The sequence below is a fragment of the Oxyura jamaicensis genome, chromosome 2 (assembly GCF_011077185.1).
Source record: "Oxyura jamaicensis isolate SHBP4307 breed ruddy duck chromosome 2, BPBGC_Ojam_1.0, whole genome shotgun sequence".
Taxonomy (NCBI): domain Eukaryota; kingdom Metazoa; phylum Chordata; class Aves; order Anseriformes; family Anatidae; genus Oxyura; species Oxyura jamaicensis.
This window is the reverse complement of record NC_048894.1, coordinates 53,587,716-53,605,993: the sequence shown is the minus strand read 5'-3', so window position 1 is coordinate 53,605,993 and position 18,278 is coordinate 53,587,716. Positions and strand designations below refer to the sequence as shown.

The following is an 18,278-nucleotide window of genomic DNA, read 5'->3' as shown; positions in this document are numbered from 1 at the left end:
CATTTCCTTTTTTTTTTTTTTTAAATCACTGTTAGAATGTTATATCCAGATACAGCCTTGCTCACAGCATGCAGCTTCCCTGAAGTCATGGCATGAATACAGCGAATTCAATGCAAAAGTAATAATCTCAGTTTACAAAAAAAAACACCCTCAGTGGAAGGAAAAAAAAAAAAAAAGAAAGAAAAAGAAACACCCCCCCACACACACCAAAGCCTACACAGTAAAATAGGAAACAAAATTTGTAGAATTACCTTTTAGACGCATGCCTAAAAGCACATGCGGTATGAAAAAGGGTAGTGATGTCTCTAATTCTTTAATAACTCTAGAAAATTCTGTAGCAGTGATAGAATTCTCTATTAAATTACATTCACTGGTTTAAAAGTATTTTAAGGCCATTACAAACAGTCTATTGGGTTTTACTTAATGTACTCTAAATATAAGTATATTTTACTTACAGAGTACAATTTAACTGAGACTGGAATTCCAGAGATGTTTTCACATGTTTTCAGTGCTGGTCCCTGTAAATCAGGTTATCTACAGGTTAAGTTCCCAGAAACGAGGTCACAGTATGAAATACTTCCAAAAACCTGGAATTAATTTGACAACTTCAGTAAATCATCAGTAGTCATTATGTAAAATATCACTTTAGAATGGGAGTTACAAACTCTAAATATATCAATAATTGTAAATCACTAAAACTTAAATTAATGCGTTAATGAAGGCCCAAGATTTAATCTTCTGCTCCTCCATTTAAAAGGTAATTTTAAAACATCATCAAAAGACAGCATTTGTATAGCAGTTCACTGCACAGACGTCCACTGAGGTAGGTACAAGAAGATAAGGTTAAAAAAAAAAAAAAAAGATAACCTTTGCCCCCCATACGGACAGAAAGAATACAAAAACATCAAGGGTTTGCAACAAGTTTTACTTGTAAAAAAGCAACATTTTAGCATCATTTCACACTAAAAAAGGGTCTGTTTGGTGTTATAGACATAAATTCAGAATACAGCAGGTAAAGCATAACGTGATACTCCGTATGAAAGGCATGATATACAGTGCTGTACTGAGCCTGTTTCTGCTGGTGACACTTTAATTACAGGTCCTGTGTACTTCATACACATCGTCCGTATACTTTGGAATATAAAAATTGGAAGTGTTAAACACTGAAATGTGTTTGAAAAAAATAAAACCAGGACCAAATTTTTCACCACACAGTAATAGTTCTACCAGATCACTGAAATAAATGCTACCTTGTATGTCTTGTACTATCCACTAGTAGATAGTAGACTATCCACCCCTTCATTCTTCTTTCCATTAAAAAAAAAAGGCAAAAGCCAGTAAGCTGTCTTCATGTAGAAAATTGCTTCGTATTCTTGTTTCTACAGTCATACAGCTTCATTATTAGGTTTCCTTATCCAGATACTAAGTTGTAAAGCGAACAGTTACTTTTCATGGGGCTTATCCACCATCTTCAGCGCTAATCTTCCAACCATCAGCAAACTGTGTAAAGGGAGAAACACTTGGTAAGTTCACAGAATTAAAGGACAACAACTTGCCAATTCATTTTCAAATACTTCTCACATAACTGATGCATAGAAACGAAAAAGATGTACGAAGTAATCTCAGTATAATTAATCAAAAAAATCACATACGGGATTTTTTTTTTTTTTAAAAAAGTATGTTGTGTTGTACCTGACACCAGCAATTAGCCCTGCTGGCATGAATTTTCCAGAGTTGTAAAATCTCGCTCCCATCACGGCAGTCAACGTTCCAGATGTAACTTAAATGAGAGATTAAAGAGTCCGGTCAGTAGAGGTGCATGCGTGTGACAGAGATGCTACAATTCAGGACAGAACAGAAATATCATCAAGGAAAAAAAAAAAAAAAAAAAAAAAAAAAAAAGGTTATTTCATGTGAGATGGACAAAAAGAGTCAATAAATTGTACAAATTTTGGAATGCCTCAGTACATGAAGAGCAGGTATTCTAAGCCAAGTTCTAGTATACACAGTCCTTACATTTTTTTGGCAAAACGTGCTTCTTTGGTAACTGGAAATAATCTGCATTACGCTGCCCTGAACCCACTCCTTCCCAGTGAATCACTAAACCTGTACATGCAATTCCCCCACTTCTTTTAAGAGGGAGATTAGTGTTTTCTTGCCTAACTTGCCATAAGATTCTGAGAATTAACCAACTTATATTTGCAAACGACTTCACAAGGCAAGTACTTCGTAAGTGCTAAGTATTACCAAACATTTTCGGCTATGAACCACCTTCCACTAAGACTAGAGAGTGAGTTATCCACCCAGACCACTTCACGTTGAGGTAAAAGTCAAGCAGTTTCACCGGGACAGTAAAATACAAAAGGCAATCTCTAGAACACTATCTCAAAGAAAGACTGAATACTTTGAAAACTCTATGAAAATCATACTGATGAAACTCTTAGCATGTAGCTGCTACCCAGTGGTAACAGATACACATAAAACTGGTGGTTGGAAAAACGTATCTTCTACCACTGCTTTTTTATGAACTACATCTTGCAGGACCAGCCATCATCTTCAGTCTTAGGTGTGGCATCCTTGCTCCCTAACATCGTCCTAAATATTGTCACTGACACCTAACAGTCTCATGTAGGTAGATGTGTACAACACCTGGACCGCGATCCAACACACAGGGAAGAATTAAAATATTTTGATACCCAAATGCCTCAAGCTCAGTATTCAATAGCTAGTATTCAAAAAACGTGCGCCAAACTAAATGTAGTTTTGTCTAACGCAGCAGAACCTAACTTTTCCAAAAACCTTGAAGTGTGAAAAGGAGGAGGGAAGGACTCCATATGTTACTCCATAAGTTACAGAACTTAGAATTGACTGTCACTCACATTTAGCAAAATACTGGGTCTCAGTCCTGTTAAACTTCTGCATTCATGGTTTATGCCAGTTGTTGAGGCCTGACCATGCAGCTGTTGACCTATCCAGTAGATGTGGAAGTGAAAGTGGACTGCACCGAAGACAGTGTTAAAGCAGAGAGAAATGCTGGGCCTTCCCCTTTCACTTCTGACTTTTATATGGCAAAGAGCTAGGTGCTACATCACAGCTTCAGCAAACAAATGCTCTGGTCAGTGGCACCTCTTTAAGCACTGACTAAGCAATGACTCTCAGCAATTAGCTTCTCAAAGTCAGGGAGAAGAGAAGCTCCAGTTCTGAAAAGAAGGAAGAAGAAACTGCATTATTGTAGCTTGCTTCTGTGTTGAATCTCCCCAAATGGAGCAACACCTTTCTAATTCCACACATTAAAAAAAAAAAAAAAAGTCAATCACAATCATTACCATTTTCAGCAGTGGATGCCCACAAGTATCTGAGATACAGCAGCGTAACAAGTGTCAGGCATCAGCTGTGCTGCTGGAATTATCTACATATATTCTCAGCCTATTTCAATGGCAAGGCACCCTAACTTACTAGCGAGTGGGAAAAGCTCCAGTCATGTTATTCTGCAACTGGCATGAACAATAGGTGTAACGAGGCTGAAGTGATAGGTGATAGATAGCATGCAAACGTGTCCTAACTTGGTGGCAACCCTGGGCTGTGCATGGTAAATGGCAGAAAGTCAAAAACTGCATTTTGGAGATTCGCACCATACTACAGACAATCTTTTAAACACCAAATGTTTACTTTTTTTTTTTTCCTGAAGGATGTGAAATAATGGTATTTGGTTTGATTATTTTTAAAACTATACAAGTTTCACTTTATCCTAGCACAGATTTTCCTTCACTAGCAGTAGGTTTTTTGATGTCCATAAGACAAGCCCTAATGATAAGCAACAGGTATTTTCATCTCCTGTTGTAGAATAGAAGCAAAAAGATGAGACGTCACCCAGAACACTTTATATTTCTTTACAAAGGGAAGCAGGAAAGCAGGAATGTAGTGAGAAATCACTAAGCAAGACACACAAAGACAAGCAGATCTTCCACATGTATTTTCAATACATTATTAAAAATGAAAAAAATCTAAAAATGCCAATGGTTCGCATTCCAGGAAGAGCAATGAGGTTTGACCACTAAAAGAGATTTTTCACTAAATACAAGTTTAAAGATCTGATTGAAACTCAATCCGTAGCCCCAACAGTTTAACATTTCTGCAAAGACTTTTAGGTACTCATTTTTAGTATCCAGTTGTTTTGGGGTAAATATAACTCCTTGTAACTAAAGCTCTAGAAGACTTACTCAGAGAAATCCAAATATTATTTGGATTCTGTGAGAGCTGATAGGCACCCAGTCCTGCCAAACTTCCGAAGAGGAGGCCAGCAGCTAGCGACGGGACACTACCTGAATGAATAAAAGATAACACATTTAGTAGAAACTCAGAAATAAACCTGTCTATTAGATTACTTGCTTCATAAAACACTACCAGTAACAAAAAAAAACATGGGCATTCATTGTTATAAAGCAGACTGGGGGGGTTGTCTTTGAAGATTTTAAGACCACGCTGATCTGAATCAAGAACCGTGTTTAAATGTTCTTGCACAAGATAAAATTCGCATTGGTATTTAATTCATTACCAGCAAAGCCACAAATACATTTATGATAGAAAGACTAGTGAGAATAGCAAAAGAACTGGGGTCTTCTTTTGCAGACCAAAGCATGTTGCTTCAAATAACGATTCTGGAATTGCTTGAAAAGCAGTGATGTAGAAAGGGATTAAATAGTAAGGGTTTAAGATCAGAAAAAGGACACGTGAACTGAACTGGGCAGGAGGGTATTCAGACAAATAAAGAGTTGTCCAAACAGAGAGAGGAGACAAATAGCCAGACTTTGGATCAAGCCTTCAGTACAAATGATAATCCTGAGCTACCACAAAATTGGCAATTTATAGATGGCATCAGGTAAGGAAATGGCACGACCTCTGCAAGCAGTGAATACTTTCAATAAGGCTAATGGAAAATTCAGGACTCAATGCTACTTGAGGATGGTCCTTGATATATTCAGTTTTTATAGGTCACCGTTAAAAGGACTCAGGGTTGCAAATCTATGCTGATAAAGATCTCCTGTCATTGTTAGAGGCGGAACACGTACTGCTACCAGAAAGTAATCACTTTTCAGTCATCAGCAGAACAGCTGTAACATTGCTTCACATCCCGCTTTTAATATAAAAAGCAAGAGCTGAAGATAACGGGAAGCATCACATTCTTGTACGCGTGCAAAGACAGACACTCTAGTAAGAGGCTGCCCTGGACAGAATACAGTTTGGCACCAACTTGCGGTAAATGCAATTCTTTCTGCATCCTGGGAGTCACCCAATGGCCATCATACCCTTGAATTTTACCTTGAGGACCTGTTTAAGCACCTATGGCACATATGCTTACTAGGACAAACACGCCACCCCTGGCTCAGGAAGTTCCTGGGTCTCAAAACAACAACTCACTAATGGAAAAAAAAAAAAAAAAAAAAAAAAAAAAAGAAGACCTTGCCCTGGCCCTGTTCTTGTATCCTTCCCAAGGTACATAATGTAGACTTGGCTGTACAAGAACAGAACACCTCAGGTTTATGGCTGAAAGTTCAATTTTCTTTTGATTTCTCCAAGTTATTAGTAGGGATGCTAAGGTGTTTTTTTTTTAAAAAAAAAAATAAAAATCCCTGCACGTCACCATACAAGCTCCCATTCCCGCTTCAAAAATCCCTTGAGCTGAATTCCCTTCTTGCATCAGCATGATCACATCCTCCCATCTGGGAAGAGAAGATAAGATATCGATCATTTCATAATGGCCCCAGAGAAATACAGATGAAATTAGCTATTTAAGCTCTCAGTAGCGTCCCTCCTGCCTGAAACTACGCTCAGAGCCCTAGGGCAGTAGGGAGCAGACTGGAGCAGGCATTAGCATCCATGTAGTCACACCTACTGTAAGTTTCTCCCTACCTTCAGCAATGAAGGAACACACCTTCATACAGCAAACGTTAAGAGAGCTGCAAGTTTTTCAAAGTGGGAAGAGACAGTATTGCAGCAGGGAGACATCCACAGTTCTGTCTGCAGAAGGGCAGGCAAACTGGGAAGTGAAAGCAGGCCAGAGATGAAGCTTACGCTGGAAAAGCCCAGGAAAGGAAGAACTTCAAGGACTGATTGCACTGCACTGCTCAGCTCTCCCTGGCAAAAGGATCCTTCTGCAAACTGCGCAGCTTGCAGTATGCTGTTATCATCAAACATTAAAACGAGAATAAATCGCTAAGGGAAAAAATGGTGATGTCATTGAAAGGTAAAGAATATTTATAGAATGCTTATATTTAAAACAGCAGGGGAAAAGGTTTCTGAAGCAAACTTGTGGCAGTTTATCTGAAGAGCGCAGGGCAGAGGCAGGGTATCAGCACCCACCCAAAGCAGACTGAGCTTATCAGCCCAGAGCACAGCTCAGCCCCCAGCGCACCACACCCTACCAGCCCCAAACTATCAGCACATAGCACAAGCTGACAAACTTCACATCTGTGCTAACTTCGAGGCAGGAGGCTTTGGTAGGAAGCCACCCAGCTCACACAAATTCAGGGGGGGTTAGAAATCACCTTCCAGGGCCATACCTGCTTTTGCGTAGCCAATGAGCCCTCCTGATGCCACCAGGGCAGCGTAGCCGAAGCCGAGCCAGTCCACAGCCATGCTGAAAACTGGAAAAGAGATTGTGGTGAGGGGAGCTAGCTCTTAATATTGGAGGGGAAAAAAGGGGGCGAGAGGGGAATATTTTGCCGCAGGGAGGTTCTCTAGGAGGAAAACCTGCCTAAACCCTCCACCCCAAGCCCAAGCGATGACACCCGCTTTGCTGGGGAGGGTGCCCAGGCTGTGCCCACCTGCCCTGGGCGCTCCGCTCACACAGCCTGGGGCGGAGCAGGCTACGGAAGGGGAGGTGAAACAGCAACGCGCCGCCCAAAGCTTCCCTTTTCCGGCTGTTTTGGGAGAAAAAACACACCGTCAGCACCCAAAACGATCTGCGGGCAGTCTCCAGGCTGCTTTTAGCTTTGATTGGTAACTGCTGCATAGCCCTGTTATGGAAAACATGGGGGACTTCTGCACCTTACAAGATGCAAAACGTTTTGTCTACATTTTTTTTTTTTTTTTTTTTCCCAGTTGTTGAATGTGTCTTTCTTTACCTAAGTGGTGCTGCAGGACTTATTCTAGTCGTCTATACGCTCACCTCCTGCATACATTTAGCTTTATAGGAAGAAAGAGCACAGCTCCAGCTGAGCCCCTGAGCTCGGCCGAGGGGCTTCAGCACTGCCTCGTAACAGAACAGCAAACTTCACGGGGCTGTGCTGTCTGCAAAGTCCAGCCCTCTCTAGAACACGTTTTTTTCAGATCTTTGTGAATTACCCTCATGGTCACAAAGTATCACTTAAACTCCCTCTTTGGCCCAAGTGGTTGAAATGTAGATCTGCTATTTCCCGTAATAGTGCCTTAACCAACATTATCTATTAACCCCTCTCCTGGAAGGGGTTCGCTTTGCTGTTGAGGCAGCTTAAAGGCTGCGAGGTTCACATTTCACTGGCCTGTGATTCACATCCCAGCACTGGGGATCCCCAAGAGGGGCTGCAGAGAAACTGGAAGAAACCCAAAGCTGCTGAACTCACCTGAGGCTCAGCTGAGAGGCTGCGTGCCAGGCTGCCCTTCTGTACAGTTGTGGCTCCGTCTACTTTAGCAGTGCCATCCACGCTCAGTTTCTGACACAGGAAGAGCTTTCTCACTGCTATCTCTTTCTCTGCAGTGCTGCCTCGCCTCTATCTTTCTAACCAGCTCCCTGAGAACTACAATGGAAAACATTCTGATGTGCACCAGAAAAAAAGAAAAAAAAAGGCAACGCACTGTTTAGTAGCTCAGCATTTACTCAAGGTGTATAAAATATGAGTTCTGCTCCCTGGCTTGCTTCTGCATTTCACCTTAAAAGCTGTTAACATTTGTCTTCTCTGTCCACAAACTATTCTGAGTCTCATGAGATGCACAGTTGTTAGTGCAAAGGGAGTTTGGATTTTTACAAATGACTTGTAAGTCTGAACCTTAGAACCAAAAATCCATGGAATTTTTGCTTTTTCATTCTTGAAATTATGAACAGAGTGGGTTTTTCTTGGTGCTTATGACAGCTTGCTTCTATAATTGTGATGGTCATGGCCATGAGCTCGTGTATTTAAAAATTAAAAAAAAATGAAAATTGTTTTAACAGTGGCAGACATTTTGTTGAGTACAGACATACGATAAACAGTTTAGAACAGATATCTGAAAACAGTTAACAAAGTATAAACATAACTGAGAGAAAAGTAAAAGTCTGTACTTACTTACAGGAGCCTAGTTAACAGTTAAAAATCTGATTAGGTATCTTTCCTGACATGTATACAAACCATTTCTAAGTCCTACATTATTTACCAGTGTTTGTGCACACACACACATTTGGGGTATTGAAAAAGTTAAAAGCTGTGTAAGTTTAAACTGAAGTACAATTGAACCCCCTTTATTGTTGAATTAAACTGAGCTCATATAAATCAGGTATAATGAATATGTGGTTCTGATCATTTATCTAAATGTTACAAAAGCTAAATACAGACATCTACCTTCAAGAAAATATTGCTATTGTCACATGAATAATCTCATAACAGCCCAGATGATGCCCACGTTGCTTCAAGTGTCAGAGCATACACAGAGTTAACTGGAGTTAACCTTTACAACCCAAGGACTGCATTCCTGTCTCTCCAGATATGGCTCATTCTTCTTCCTGATTTTCTCCTACCTTTTCTCTAGCTACATGAATCATGAAGAGCATACTGTTATTAACGTGAATCTGGATAAAGTCTAATTCCAACTACCTTTTGAAAACAGAAGAAATCATGACTGCTCCAGCAGTACAGAAGACAACATTAAAATGCCTTACTTTAAAAGAAATAAAGAGAACTTTTAGTACAGCTATCTGACCTTGTCCTGCTCAACTTTGTTTTTGCCACTGTGTATTTATAATAAGACTTAAGACAAAATCCTGTTCCCACTGACTGAGAAGGTCAGGAACTCACTTTTTAAGTACAAAACAGATGGCTGACATTTTATCAGAGGGACAAACATTTCAAATGTTACACTATTTTTTTTTACAATATGGCTCAGATCAAGGACTTGAAAAAATATGGGAACAGAAGAGAAGGTGAAACCCTACTGACATAAACACTTCCATCTAAACATATACAACAGATTCTTACCAAAAGATTTCAATGATGTGAACCCGTAAAACTAATCCACCCATCATATTTCATTAATATCAGTATTTTGGCAGTTCTTGAAAGTACATGGGGCGAATTTTGTATAAACTCATTTGAGTGGGGAAGAATCAACTCCTGGAAGAAACGGGACCTAGACTATATGTCAGCGTGCAAGGACTTCAAAAAATAATTAAATGCATGGAGCATACAGTAAAAAAACAAACATTCTGCTTATAAACCCTCTGTATAACTCCATGTTGAGAACTAAAAATCATTTTTTGTGAATATACACATGAAAAGTTTAAAGTAATTTTAAATTATTATTTTAAATTATTTAAAGTAATAATAAAATAATTTTATTAATTTTTATGTTTCTTTTTACAGTAAGAGAATGCATGACAAAGGCAGATCCTATTTTGAGTGAACTGAACAAAAATGAAAAACTGTAAGTATTTTTAATATGCATTTAGCTGAGACATAAATGTAACAGACAGGTTTAGCTATTTTTATCATTTTAGCTGGATATTTCAAAGTCAGTTAAAAAGTGTATGCTGTTGTAAACATTAAAAAAAAAAGTATTACATACTGTGAACTTATTTTTGCATCATTCTATTAGGAAAAGTTGCCATCACTTTTACTACCTCCACGAATGATCAGTCAATTTATCTGGGTAAAAAAAATAATTACTTTTAATAATCATATCAGTTCAGAGGTATTTGTCCTGCCAGAGGTTTACATCATTGTAAAAACTACAGCAACAACCAGCATTTACTTCTTATTCAGGAGATAAAGTAGTTGCCTTCATTCTAAGCTATTTTGTTTCTTTTTCTTCTTTTGCAGTGGGGTTTCCAATTTTCGCTTCTTCGTAGTAATTTTTTTACCCGTTTTTGCCGTTTTATCACTTTTATCTGTCCCACAAACTTTATTTTTCCTGACTGTTGATGATTTCTCATCTTCATTTGCTGAAAAAAAAGCAAGAAATTATTCACTCTGATATTTGTTTCCACTTTGTGGTCTAAAATGGTAGAGACTTTTTGTATCTCCCAATCAAAAAGGGGGACCATAAATAATATTTTATTTACAGTGGAGCATGCAATTTATGCTACTTTGGATTGTGATCTGAAAATATCTAAAGATCAAGTATGTAAATAAATTACTATACAGGAAAACAACAACAGCGAGCAAACAACCACCAACTAGCCAAACAAAGGAAAACCCCTAAGCCAGACTTCCTAAATTGGCCAACTGCTTTGGCAGTTTTGTTCATAGGAACAGCAGACACACATTTCTATCAAACATTATTTTCTTATCTGTCTCAAAAGCTTCAGTGTTTTCCTCTGTATGTTATTGCAGCAAGGAGAAACAAAACTTCCATACAATAGAAGTGAAAAGAGGTTTATGTCCTCTATATATCACGTCAGATGGGAATGAGTATCTATGTACTACTTGTCAATGCCATATCCCCAATTCTGCAAGCTGCCAAAACGTTTTCCAAGGTATATAGTAAAAACCTCCTGCTTACTATCTTCCATTTCACATCTGTATTAACAGCTGGAAATACAAACAATTCTATTACCTTGAGACAATGTTGCTGACTTATCACAATTTTCCTTCATTTCTGAACGTTGGTCAAGCCATACTGCGAGACATGTCAGCCTAGCTTTGGTGTTGACTTCACACAGTAAAGACGGTGCATCTTTAATCTAAAGATAATATGTGAAAAAGGTTAATTAAACATTACTTCATTTCTGCTTAAATTTATTGAAATATTTAAACTGAGAAAGTATTTTACTGCCCAACTTCTACTTCTTTTCTGGAGAATGGTAAGATGCTTAACAACATTGAGAACCAGAGGCTGTCTACAGGTTAATGGTCACACTGCTACAGTCCTGTTCCTGGTACCATTCCTCAGTGCTGGTTTTATAAAAAACTCCCAGCAGCTTTAAGAGCATATCTTGATAAGCAAGATCAGTGGGCTTCAGGCACGTAGAGGTGGTTAAACATGATAAATAAGTAGATGAGTCACAGGCCCACTAAATATATGTATATATATATATATGTATACGAAATAGTTAATGGTTTCAGAAGTTTCTCCGCAGTAATAGGTGGTTTTAGTACAGTTACAATAATCTGAATTAAGTTACTGGATCAGGTTCTTTTTCTACCTCACAATAACATGGCTGCTGATTAAACATAATCCCTTTGTAGAGGGGTGTGTTTCAAACTGCTCAACTGCACCCATAGCAGTCAGCTCTGGGAATAGTTGAGCAAATATCCTATTACAGGTATCAGGGATAAAACAAACATATATGCAGCATAGCAGCATCAGACTTTTAGAAACTGTTTGTATTCGGACATTCTACCTCACAGAGCTGGGCAGAGCAGCCCACACAGTTATACAAGGTTTCACAAAATTTTGCCTACACAGTAAAAAGAAAAAAATTACACATTTGGTCAAAGTAAAGACAATGTTACAGAGAAAGTTAAAGAGTTCCTTGATCACTATTTCAATCATGTACAAGCAGAACTGAAATTTTAGATGAAGGGAAAAGAGGGATTTTCACTATTGAACTTGAAAGTATAAAAATCATCAGGAGGGCTGAAATTAAAAATAGGCAAATTCAGACTAGAAATACAGTTATATATTTGAACTGTTTAAGATACTCATAGTGAAATATATTAGATCCCTTATTATTAGGCATTACATTAAAAAAAATCTATTTCTGATTTTGAAAGACATCGCAAAACAATAAACATGGGAAACGTTGAAGATAAGGCACAGTTCCTGGTGGTGCTCAGAACTCTTTGCAAATACAGGAGGTAAAAATACCTAGTATATTAATGTGTTTGAATTTTTCAGCAGGACAACTTTTTGCCTTACATGAACTATCACCACCCTCAAACCACAGATTTTATGTTTTTTAAAAGATTAGCAACAGTCACCAGCACTACAAAAATTCACAGAGGTCCTTAGAGCATACGTAACCGTTTAGATAGTTTGGCCAGCTACATCTGAAGAAAAGCATGATTTCATGTAAAGAGGAGAGCTTCACACTATCATCTCATTTTGCAGCTTGTTAAAAAGGTAAATATACAAATATATAAAAATATACCATTGCATAAAAAATGTGTAGACATATACATCTGTACTGAATATGTAACAGAGAAGAATTAAAACACCCAGATTAACAAATAAAAATCCACCAGTAATTTAAAATTGATCATTATAACAGAACAGTCTGCAATTTTGATTGTCTGGTGTTTTTCCATAAATGCAACAAGCATTTTAATAGACAAACCTTATTAAGATCCAGATTCCACACTTTAATGTAACCATCACTAGATGCGGTAACAATAACATGTTGTCCTTCCCTTTCAAAGCTATAGATATCTTTTATTCTGTGAAGAAAATTTAATACTCGGTTTAACATGACAGTTCACTTCAGAGCAGCTAAAGATGAACAGGCAACAGTGTAAAATCAATTCGAACAGAAAAAAACACAAATGACAGACAGGAGCTTCAAAAGGTAATCTGTTTTGAGTGCTGTCACTTACAGTAGGAATACATGCCTTTATTAGGCAGGTAGGATTCAATTCAGAACACTTTAGTACTCTTAAGCACACACTATTAACCATGTCAGCGATATTATAGCTCATGCCTTTGTATTCTGATGAGTTCAAATCAGCACTTGCACAAATGTTTGGTACTCGACAACAACAGAGAATATGCGATCACCCTTCTATTGTCTGGACTGAGTGCAACTGGTTTGTTTCATGTCAATATGCTATACAGTCAGAATCTGTAAAGGCTAAGTATTCTTTGGATAGTCTTGCGGGAAAATACCAGTGCCTAATTTCAGAAATACATGGACCACACAGAGAAAAAATATACATATGTGTGTATATATATATATATATAAATACATGATCCATATAGATACATGAACATATTACATATATATATATATAACATGCATTTGATATAACCCAAATCATTTAGCAGAACCTTTCCTGTTTTGGTGTCTCTACCTACCAGTTCTCTACTGCAAAGCTTTGATGCACCAGGACAACCAGCCCATGGCTTTAGAGACACCAGTGGCCCCTGAGCAGCTCCACACCAGCCAGACGTGGGAGCTCTGTTTCAGATACCACACCAGGGGTGAGCCTGCTGGTTAATTCAGGATCAGAACTGCCAAGGGGACAACAGTGACGAGGACTGGCCAAGGTAAGACAGTAGGACATTACCGGACGTCTTATTACCAGATTTGCCTGTCTGGTATAGTCCAGTTTTGCAGTAGAGCCATTTTCATCTCTTGCCTATGAAGCAATACAGAACCCCATGGCCTCATGAAGATTTTGGTAGTGTAAGTTGTAGAGGCATATCAGTTTGGATAAAAGAGAGCTTTGGGAAGAGAAACTGGGGGAAAAATCTTCCTCCTTAAAAAAAATATTAACATAGAGCCATACCAGTACATTTGGGTTTAATATTTAAGACATGAATATAGATTTGATCTACACTGATCTTATATTTAAGATCTATAGATTTCATACGCATATGGCACTTAGATTGTAAGTTTAGAACTGTAATATTCCCAATTCTATACCCAGTTGTTTTTTGTAATGTGTGTGGAAAACCCAGTATTTGTGCTTATACCAAAAGCAAAAAAATCTGTCCTGAATTTGGAATTTAGTACACAAGTAAATTTACTTTTGGTAAGGAAACAAAAGCAATAGTAAAATATGCTGAACACTGCAAGTCATGGAACATAGTATACTGAGTACTCAGCTTTGCCATAAATATTTAAGTAGGGAATAAATATAAATATAAAATAAACACAAATATGTATAATACAAACATTAATATTTATAATATTTAATATATATTTTTAGTATTTATAATATGAATATAAAATACCTGTTTTCATGAGCTTTAAATTCACACAAACATTTCTGAGAGTCACAGTTGTAGAACCTTACAGTTTCATCATCTCCGGCTATGGCAAGAATAGAATCCTTGGAAAGGGAAAAATGAAATGCAAGTGTGATTAAATGCATGTGTCTCAATGCAGTTAACTCCCAGCACCTTTCCCTTTTGCACTTACTGTAATAAATGTAAGCGAAGAAATTCTCTTCTCTGTTGTGATAGTGCCAGTGATTGAAGCTGTGTCGAGTCTGTAGATGTCCACTTTATTTGATATCACAGTCACATATCTCTCTCCATCAGGGGACCATTTAATTATGTGGGCATCTGTACACAGAGGAACATTTTTATACACATGTACACCTTTTTTTTTGTGTTCTATATTGCATGAGAATCTAATGGTAAAAATCTTTATAAGCCACTAGACACGGCTTTCTAGGTAAACCTGAGAAAAATAAATAAAAAAATCAAGTAACACAGAATAAACAAGTAAAACTATGCTTTTAAATGTTCATTTCTGATTAACAGAAAAAAAAAAGAGAAAAAAAAGAAAAAAGAAAAAAAAACGCATTTATTTAAATGTCCCAACAACAAACTTCAAGGGGAAAAAAAAAGGATTTTTACTGTAGTGTCACTAAGTTTTCCTTCTGGTAAATAACTATTACTAAGGACATGTGCTTGCCTGCATGTGTGAAAAAGACATTCTGAAAGTAGCATGCAATTAACTGACTTGTTGATTAACAAAATCTGTTTTTCTTTACACACACACACAAAAATCTGTTTTTTAGTGGATTTAGACTGATAAACTCACTTTGCTTCAGGTTTTTGATAAAGGCTGGTCGTCCTTCTACAAGATTCCAAGTTCTGAAAAACAACAATAGATAATGTGCATTCCAGTTAAAAACAGCGTAGTGAAACTGAAGTCCTATCTGCTGACATGATGCATCTGAAGGAAGCTTTTAAGCATCTCTGTGCATTTAACTGCCTTCCTTAATGCAGGAGAAACTGATGACTTGATACATCGCTTGCACACTATATGGTTGAATTTGTGATATTTATTTTATAAACCACTGCTTGCAATGCTGGGCCCAAAAGGAACCCAAATACCAATTTGCCCTGGTAATACAGCATCTTATACGCTTAAAACACACACATACAGCAACATGTACAAGCTGCAAGTTAAAAATTACTTTTCTCACACTGAACAAAACCTGACAGCTTTCAGAAGTTTAAATAATTTGTGTCCAAAATGCAAATGCATTCATACATCTACAGGTGACCATAAAGAGTAAGAGCACAGCAAGAAGCTAGGAATAGAAGAGAACATTTTAAAAATACTTTAAAATATTGCTGGTACTTCGAACTTAGAAAGACAAACCAATGATCTCATGTTAAAATATGTTTTATCAGTGCCACACAGTCTAGTCACAACATGGAATTGTTGTTTTTAATGGAACTTACAGTTACTGAACTATGATTCTCAGCATTTCTTCATCATTTTCAACTCACCTTAATGTTTTATCTGTTCCTACTGACAAAGCTAGTTTCCCAGAAGGATGAATTGAAAGAGATGTCACATGCCCTCTGATAAAAACAAAACAATGTATTAGCCACATATATTCTTTACAAGGAAAATAAACAGGAAAACTCATGTGAACATGCAGAATTAAGAAACTCACTTATGTGCCTTAATGGATTTCAGGCACTCCCATCTCTTTGTGTTCCAGATACAAATTAGTCCATCTTCAGCTCCGCTCAGTAGATGTGAAGTACCATAGAACTCCAGACATGTTATTGTGCCTACAAATCCAAACCAGAGCTATCAACACTGTTGTACGTACTGAACAGTTACCACACAGAGAGAACATATTAGTTAACAGAGATGCTTCTAGAATCAAAACATGCCAGCTAGTACGCTACTCTTGGGAAAAGCTAAATTATTTCCCAAGTATCTCTTCACAAAACCAAACCAACTTCCTTGTTTTGTTCAGTCACTGATGTGCTCTGTTAGTACCCCTGTAGCCATATATGTCTGAGCTCTGTATCGTCCATTCTCTGAAATAGCAGTTTCCAGCCACTGTGGTGCAGGTGATGCACAGCCTCTGTCCCAGATAATGCAATGTTCTTACATCAAGCCCTGCTCTTGACACACAGCTGAATTAATGGGTACCACGTTCAGTCTAGTTCCATGAGCTTCTTCGTTATCGGGAGAAAAAGGACAATCGGGAGGGATTGAGCCCCATATGACCAAAACGTGTAGTTGGATGAGCATTCACTGCTTTTTTCACAGCAGTAATTTAGGAGGCTCACAAAGTAGGCAATGTCCAAGGTTAACTCTTCTGGCAGCAGCAGCCTGCTCTTACACACAATCTGTTTCTTTTGGGTGGCTGATATGTGACAGGACAAGGACACTGGGAAAGATGGTTGTTTGGAGCTGGCATGCTCTAGATAAACTGTCCTTGTAGAGCAAAAATCACTCATGAGGCATCTGTGGGCCATAACTTCTGAAGGAGTTAAAACTAAAAATAATTGGAAGCAGCAGCTGTATTTGTGGGCTCATGCCGAAAAGAAATTGTGGATTTTTACGCTCAAAAGTTTATCTTGCTTGTATCATCAGGCCATCATGGCTACAATACCATCAGCATTAAAGCCTAAAGTCATATTAAAAGCATGGCAATTTAAATTTTTTTCAGAGATGCTGTTCATAACCATCTGTACGTTTCAGCTATGAGCTTCTATCCTTAACGCTCACTGTGAAGAAAAGCCCCCTTACCATTGTGCTGCAGCAGTGCCCCATGTTCCACCTTCTTCTTCATATCATAGATCTGGATTGTCTCATCCCTGCTCCCAGTGACCACGTATCTGTTGTTCACTGCTACCACTGACAACGAGGCAGTGTGGGCATGGTGTGTAAAATCAGGGACAACTGTCCACGACTGTAAATGAAACACAAAGCAGAGGTCTTTCTGAAGATCACTGTCTTCATCGCTTCAAGATTGTCAACTGGTAAGATTTATTTATTTTTATTTTTATTTTTTAAAGCAGAACCTAAAAAAGTGTAAGTGCAAAACGTGAAGAAATTGTACTTATGCACCAGGTTTAGTGGGATCCTATTTTGTTAATGTACTCGTGAGATTACTGTGAGTGAATTAGGTGTCCACACCACCCCTTGCGCACAGCGCTGGGTTTGGACGAAGCTGTGTGTGAGCTACAACCTGTGCAAAGACAGACCTGGAGCCAAGGAGGACAGATCCCCCTTCCTCCATCACCACAAGCTCCTCACACACCTTCTACCTCAGCTCCGCGCTGGTAAACCCAAGAGGAAAGCACCAGCGGGCGGAGCAGCCCCCCACTCCCCCGGGGACCCCTCAGCGTCCCCAAAAACCGAGGTGGGAGCGGGCCGCTCCCACAGCCGGGGGCCGAGCCTGCCGCCGCGGGCAGCCGCCCGCCCCGCCTCCGCGGCCATTTAAGAGCCCCCCCCCGAGCCGTCCCGGCGGCCAGCGGCGAGAGGACGGTGAGTAGCGGGGCAGCAGCTAATGGCGGCCGCGCTCCCTCCCTCTCTCCTTCCCTCCCCACACGGCCGTTACCTCGGCGGGCAGCGCGGCGAAGCCGAGCAGCACCTGCTCGTAGCAGCCCGCCACCACCTCCATCGCCGTCGCCGCCATTTCGGGGCCCTGACGCCCTCGCCGCCCGCCTGTCCCCGGCGCTGCCCGCGCGGCTCGCAGCTGGCGGCGCCTCCTCGGGGAGATGGCGGCCGGCGGGCCCCGCTCACGGCGGGCCGGGGACGAGGCGAGGCGGCCACGGGAGGGGAAGGGAAGGGGAAGGAGAGCGGCGGGCGCAGGCTCGGCGCCGGGCAGCCCGGCAGGGAGGTCCTGGCGGGGCGGAAGCGGGCTGCGGGCCGCTCCCGGTGGCGACGCGGAGGGCGAGCGGCGTTAGTAGCGGGGTCGGGGAGCTGGGACTGGGGAAGGGGGGCGGGGAAGGGGTCGCCAAGCCGGGTGCGGGGCTGTGGAGGGCGCCTCTGCCTTCCCGACCCACCGGGCAGGGCCCCGCGGGTGGGCTGCGTCCCCCCTCCCGCTGCGGGGGGGGGGGGAGGGGGAGAGCGGCAGCTCTCGGCCCCGCAGGCCGCCTCTCGCAGCCCTGCTTTATTTTAT

General features: G+C 39.9%; 2 protein-coding genes across 2 annotated transcripts; both read right to left on the bottom strand.

Moving 5' to 3' along the window:
- Positions 1-904: 904 nt before the first annotated feature.
- Positions 905-6,916, bottom strand: TMEM14C (transmembrane protein 14C). Its single transcript, XM_035316780.1, has 5 exons — positions 6,825-6,916; positions 6,561-6,644; positions 4,221-4,322; positions 1,693-1,780; positions 905-1,500 (listed from the first exon to the last, which is right to left on the bottom strand). Exons 2-5 carry the CDS (start codon positions 6,634-6,636, stop codon positions 1,443-1,445), a joined length of 324 nt encoding a protein of 107 aa, XP_035172671.1. The 5' UTR covers positions 6,637-6,644; positions 6,825-6,916; the 3' UTR covers positions 905-1,442.
- A 2,599-nt stretch (positions 6,917-9,515) lies between these two features.
- Positions 9,516-18,037, bottom strand: PAK1IP1 (PAK1 interacting protein 1). The gene is made up of 10 exons (XM_035316758.1): positions 17,715-18,037; positions 16,901-17,063; positions 15,807-15,927; positions 15,637-15,711; positions 14,939-14,991; positions 14,309-14,454; positions 14,122-14,219; positions 12,506-12,605; positions 10,783-10,909; positions 9,516-10,168 (listed from the first exon to the last, which is right to left on the bottom strand). The coding sequence occupies exons 1-10, from the start codon at positions 17,790-17,792 to the stop codon at positions 10,008-10,010; spliced, it is 1,122 nt and encodes a 373-aa protein (XP_035172649.1). The 5' UTR covers positions 17,793-18,037; the 3' UTR covers positions 9,516-10,007.
- Between the last annotated feature and the right edge of the window lie 241 nt (positions 18,038-18,278).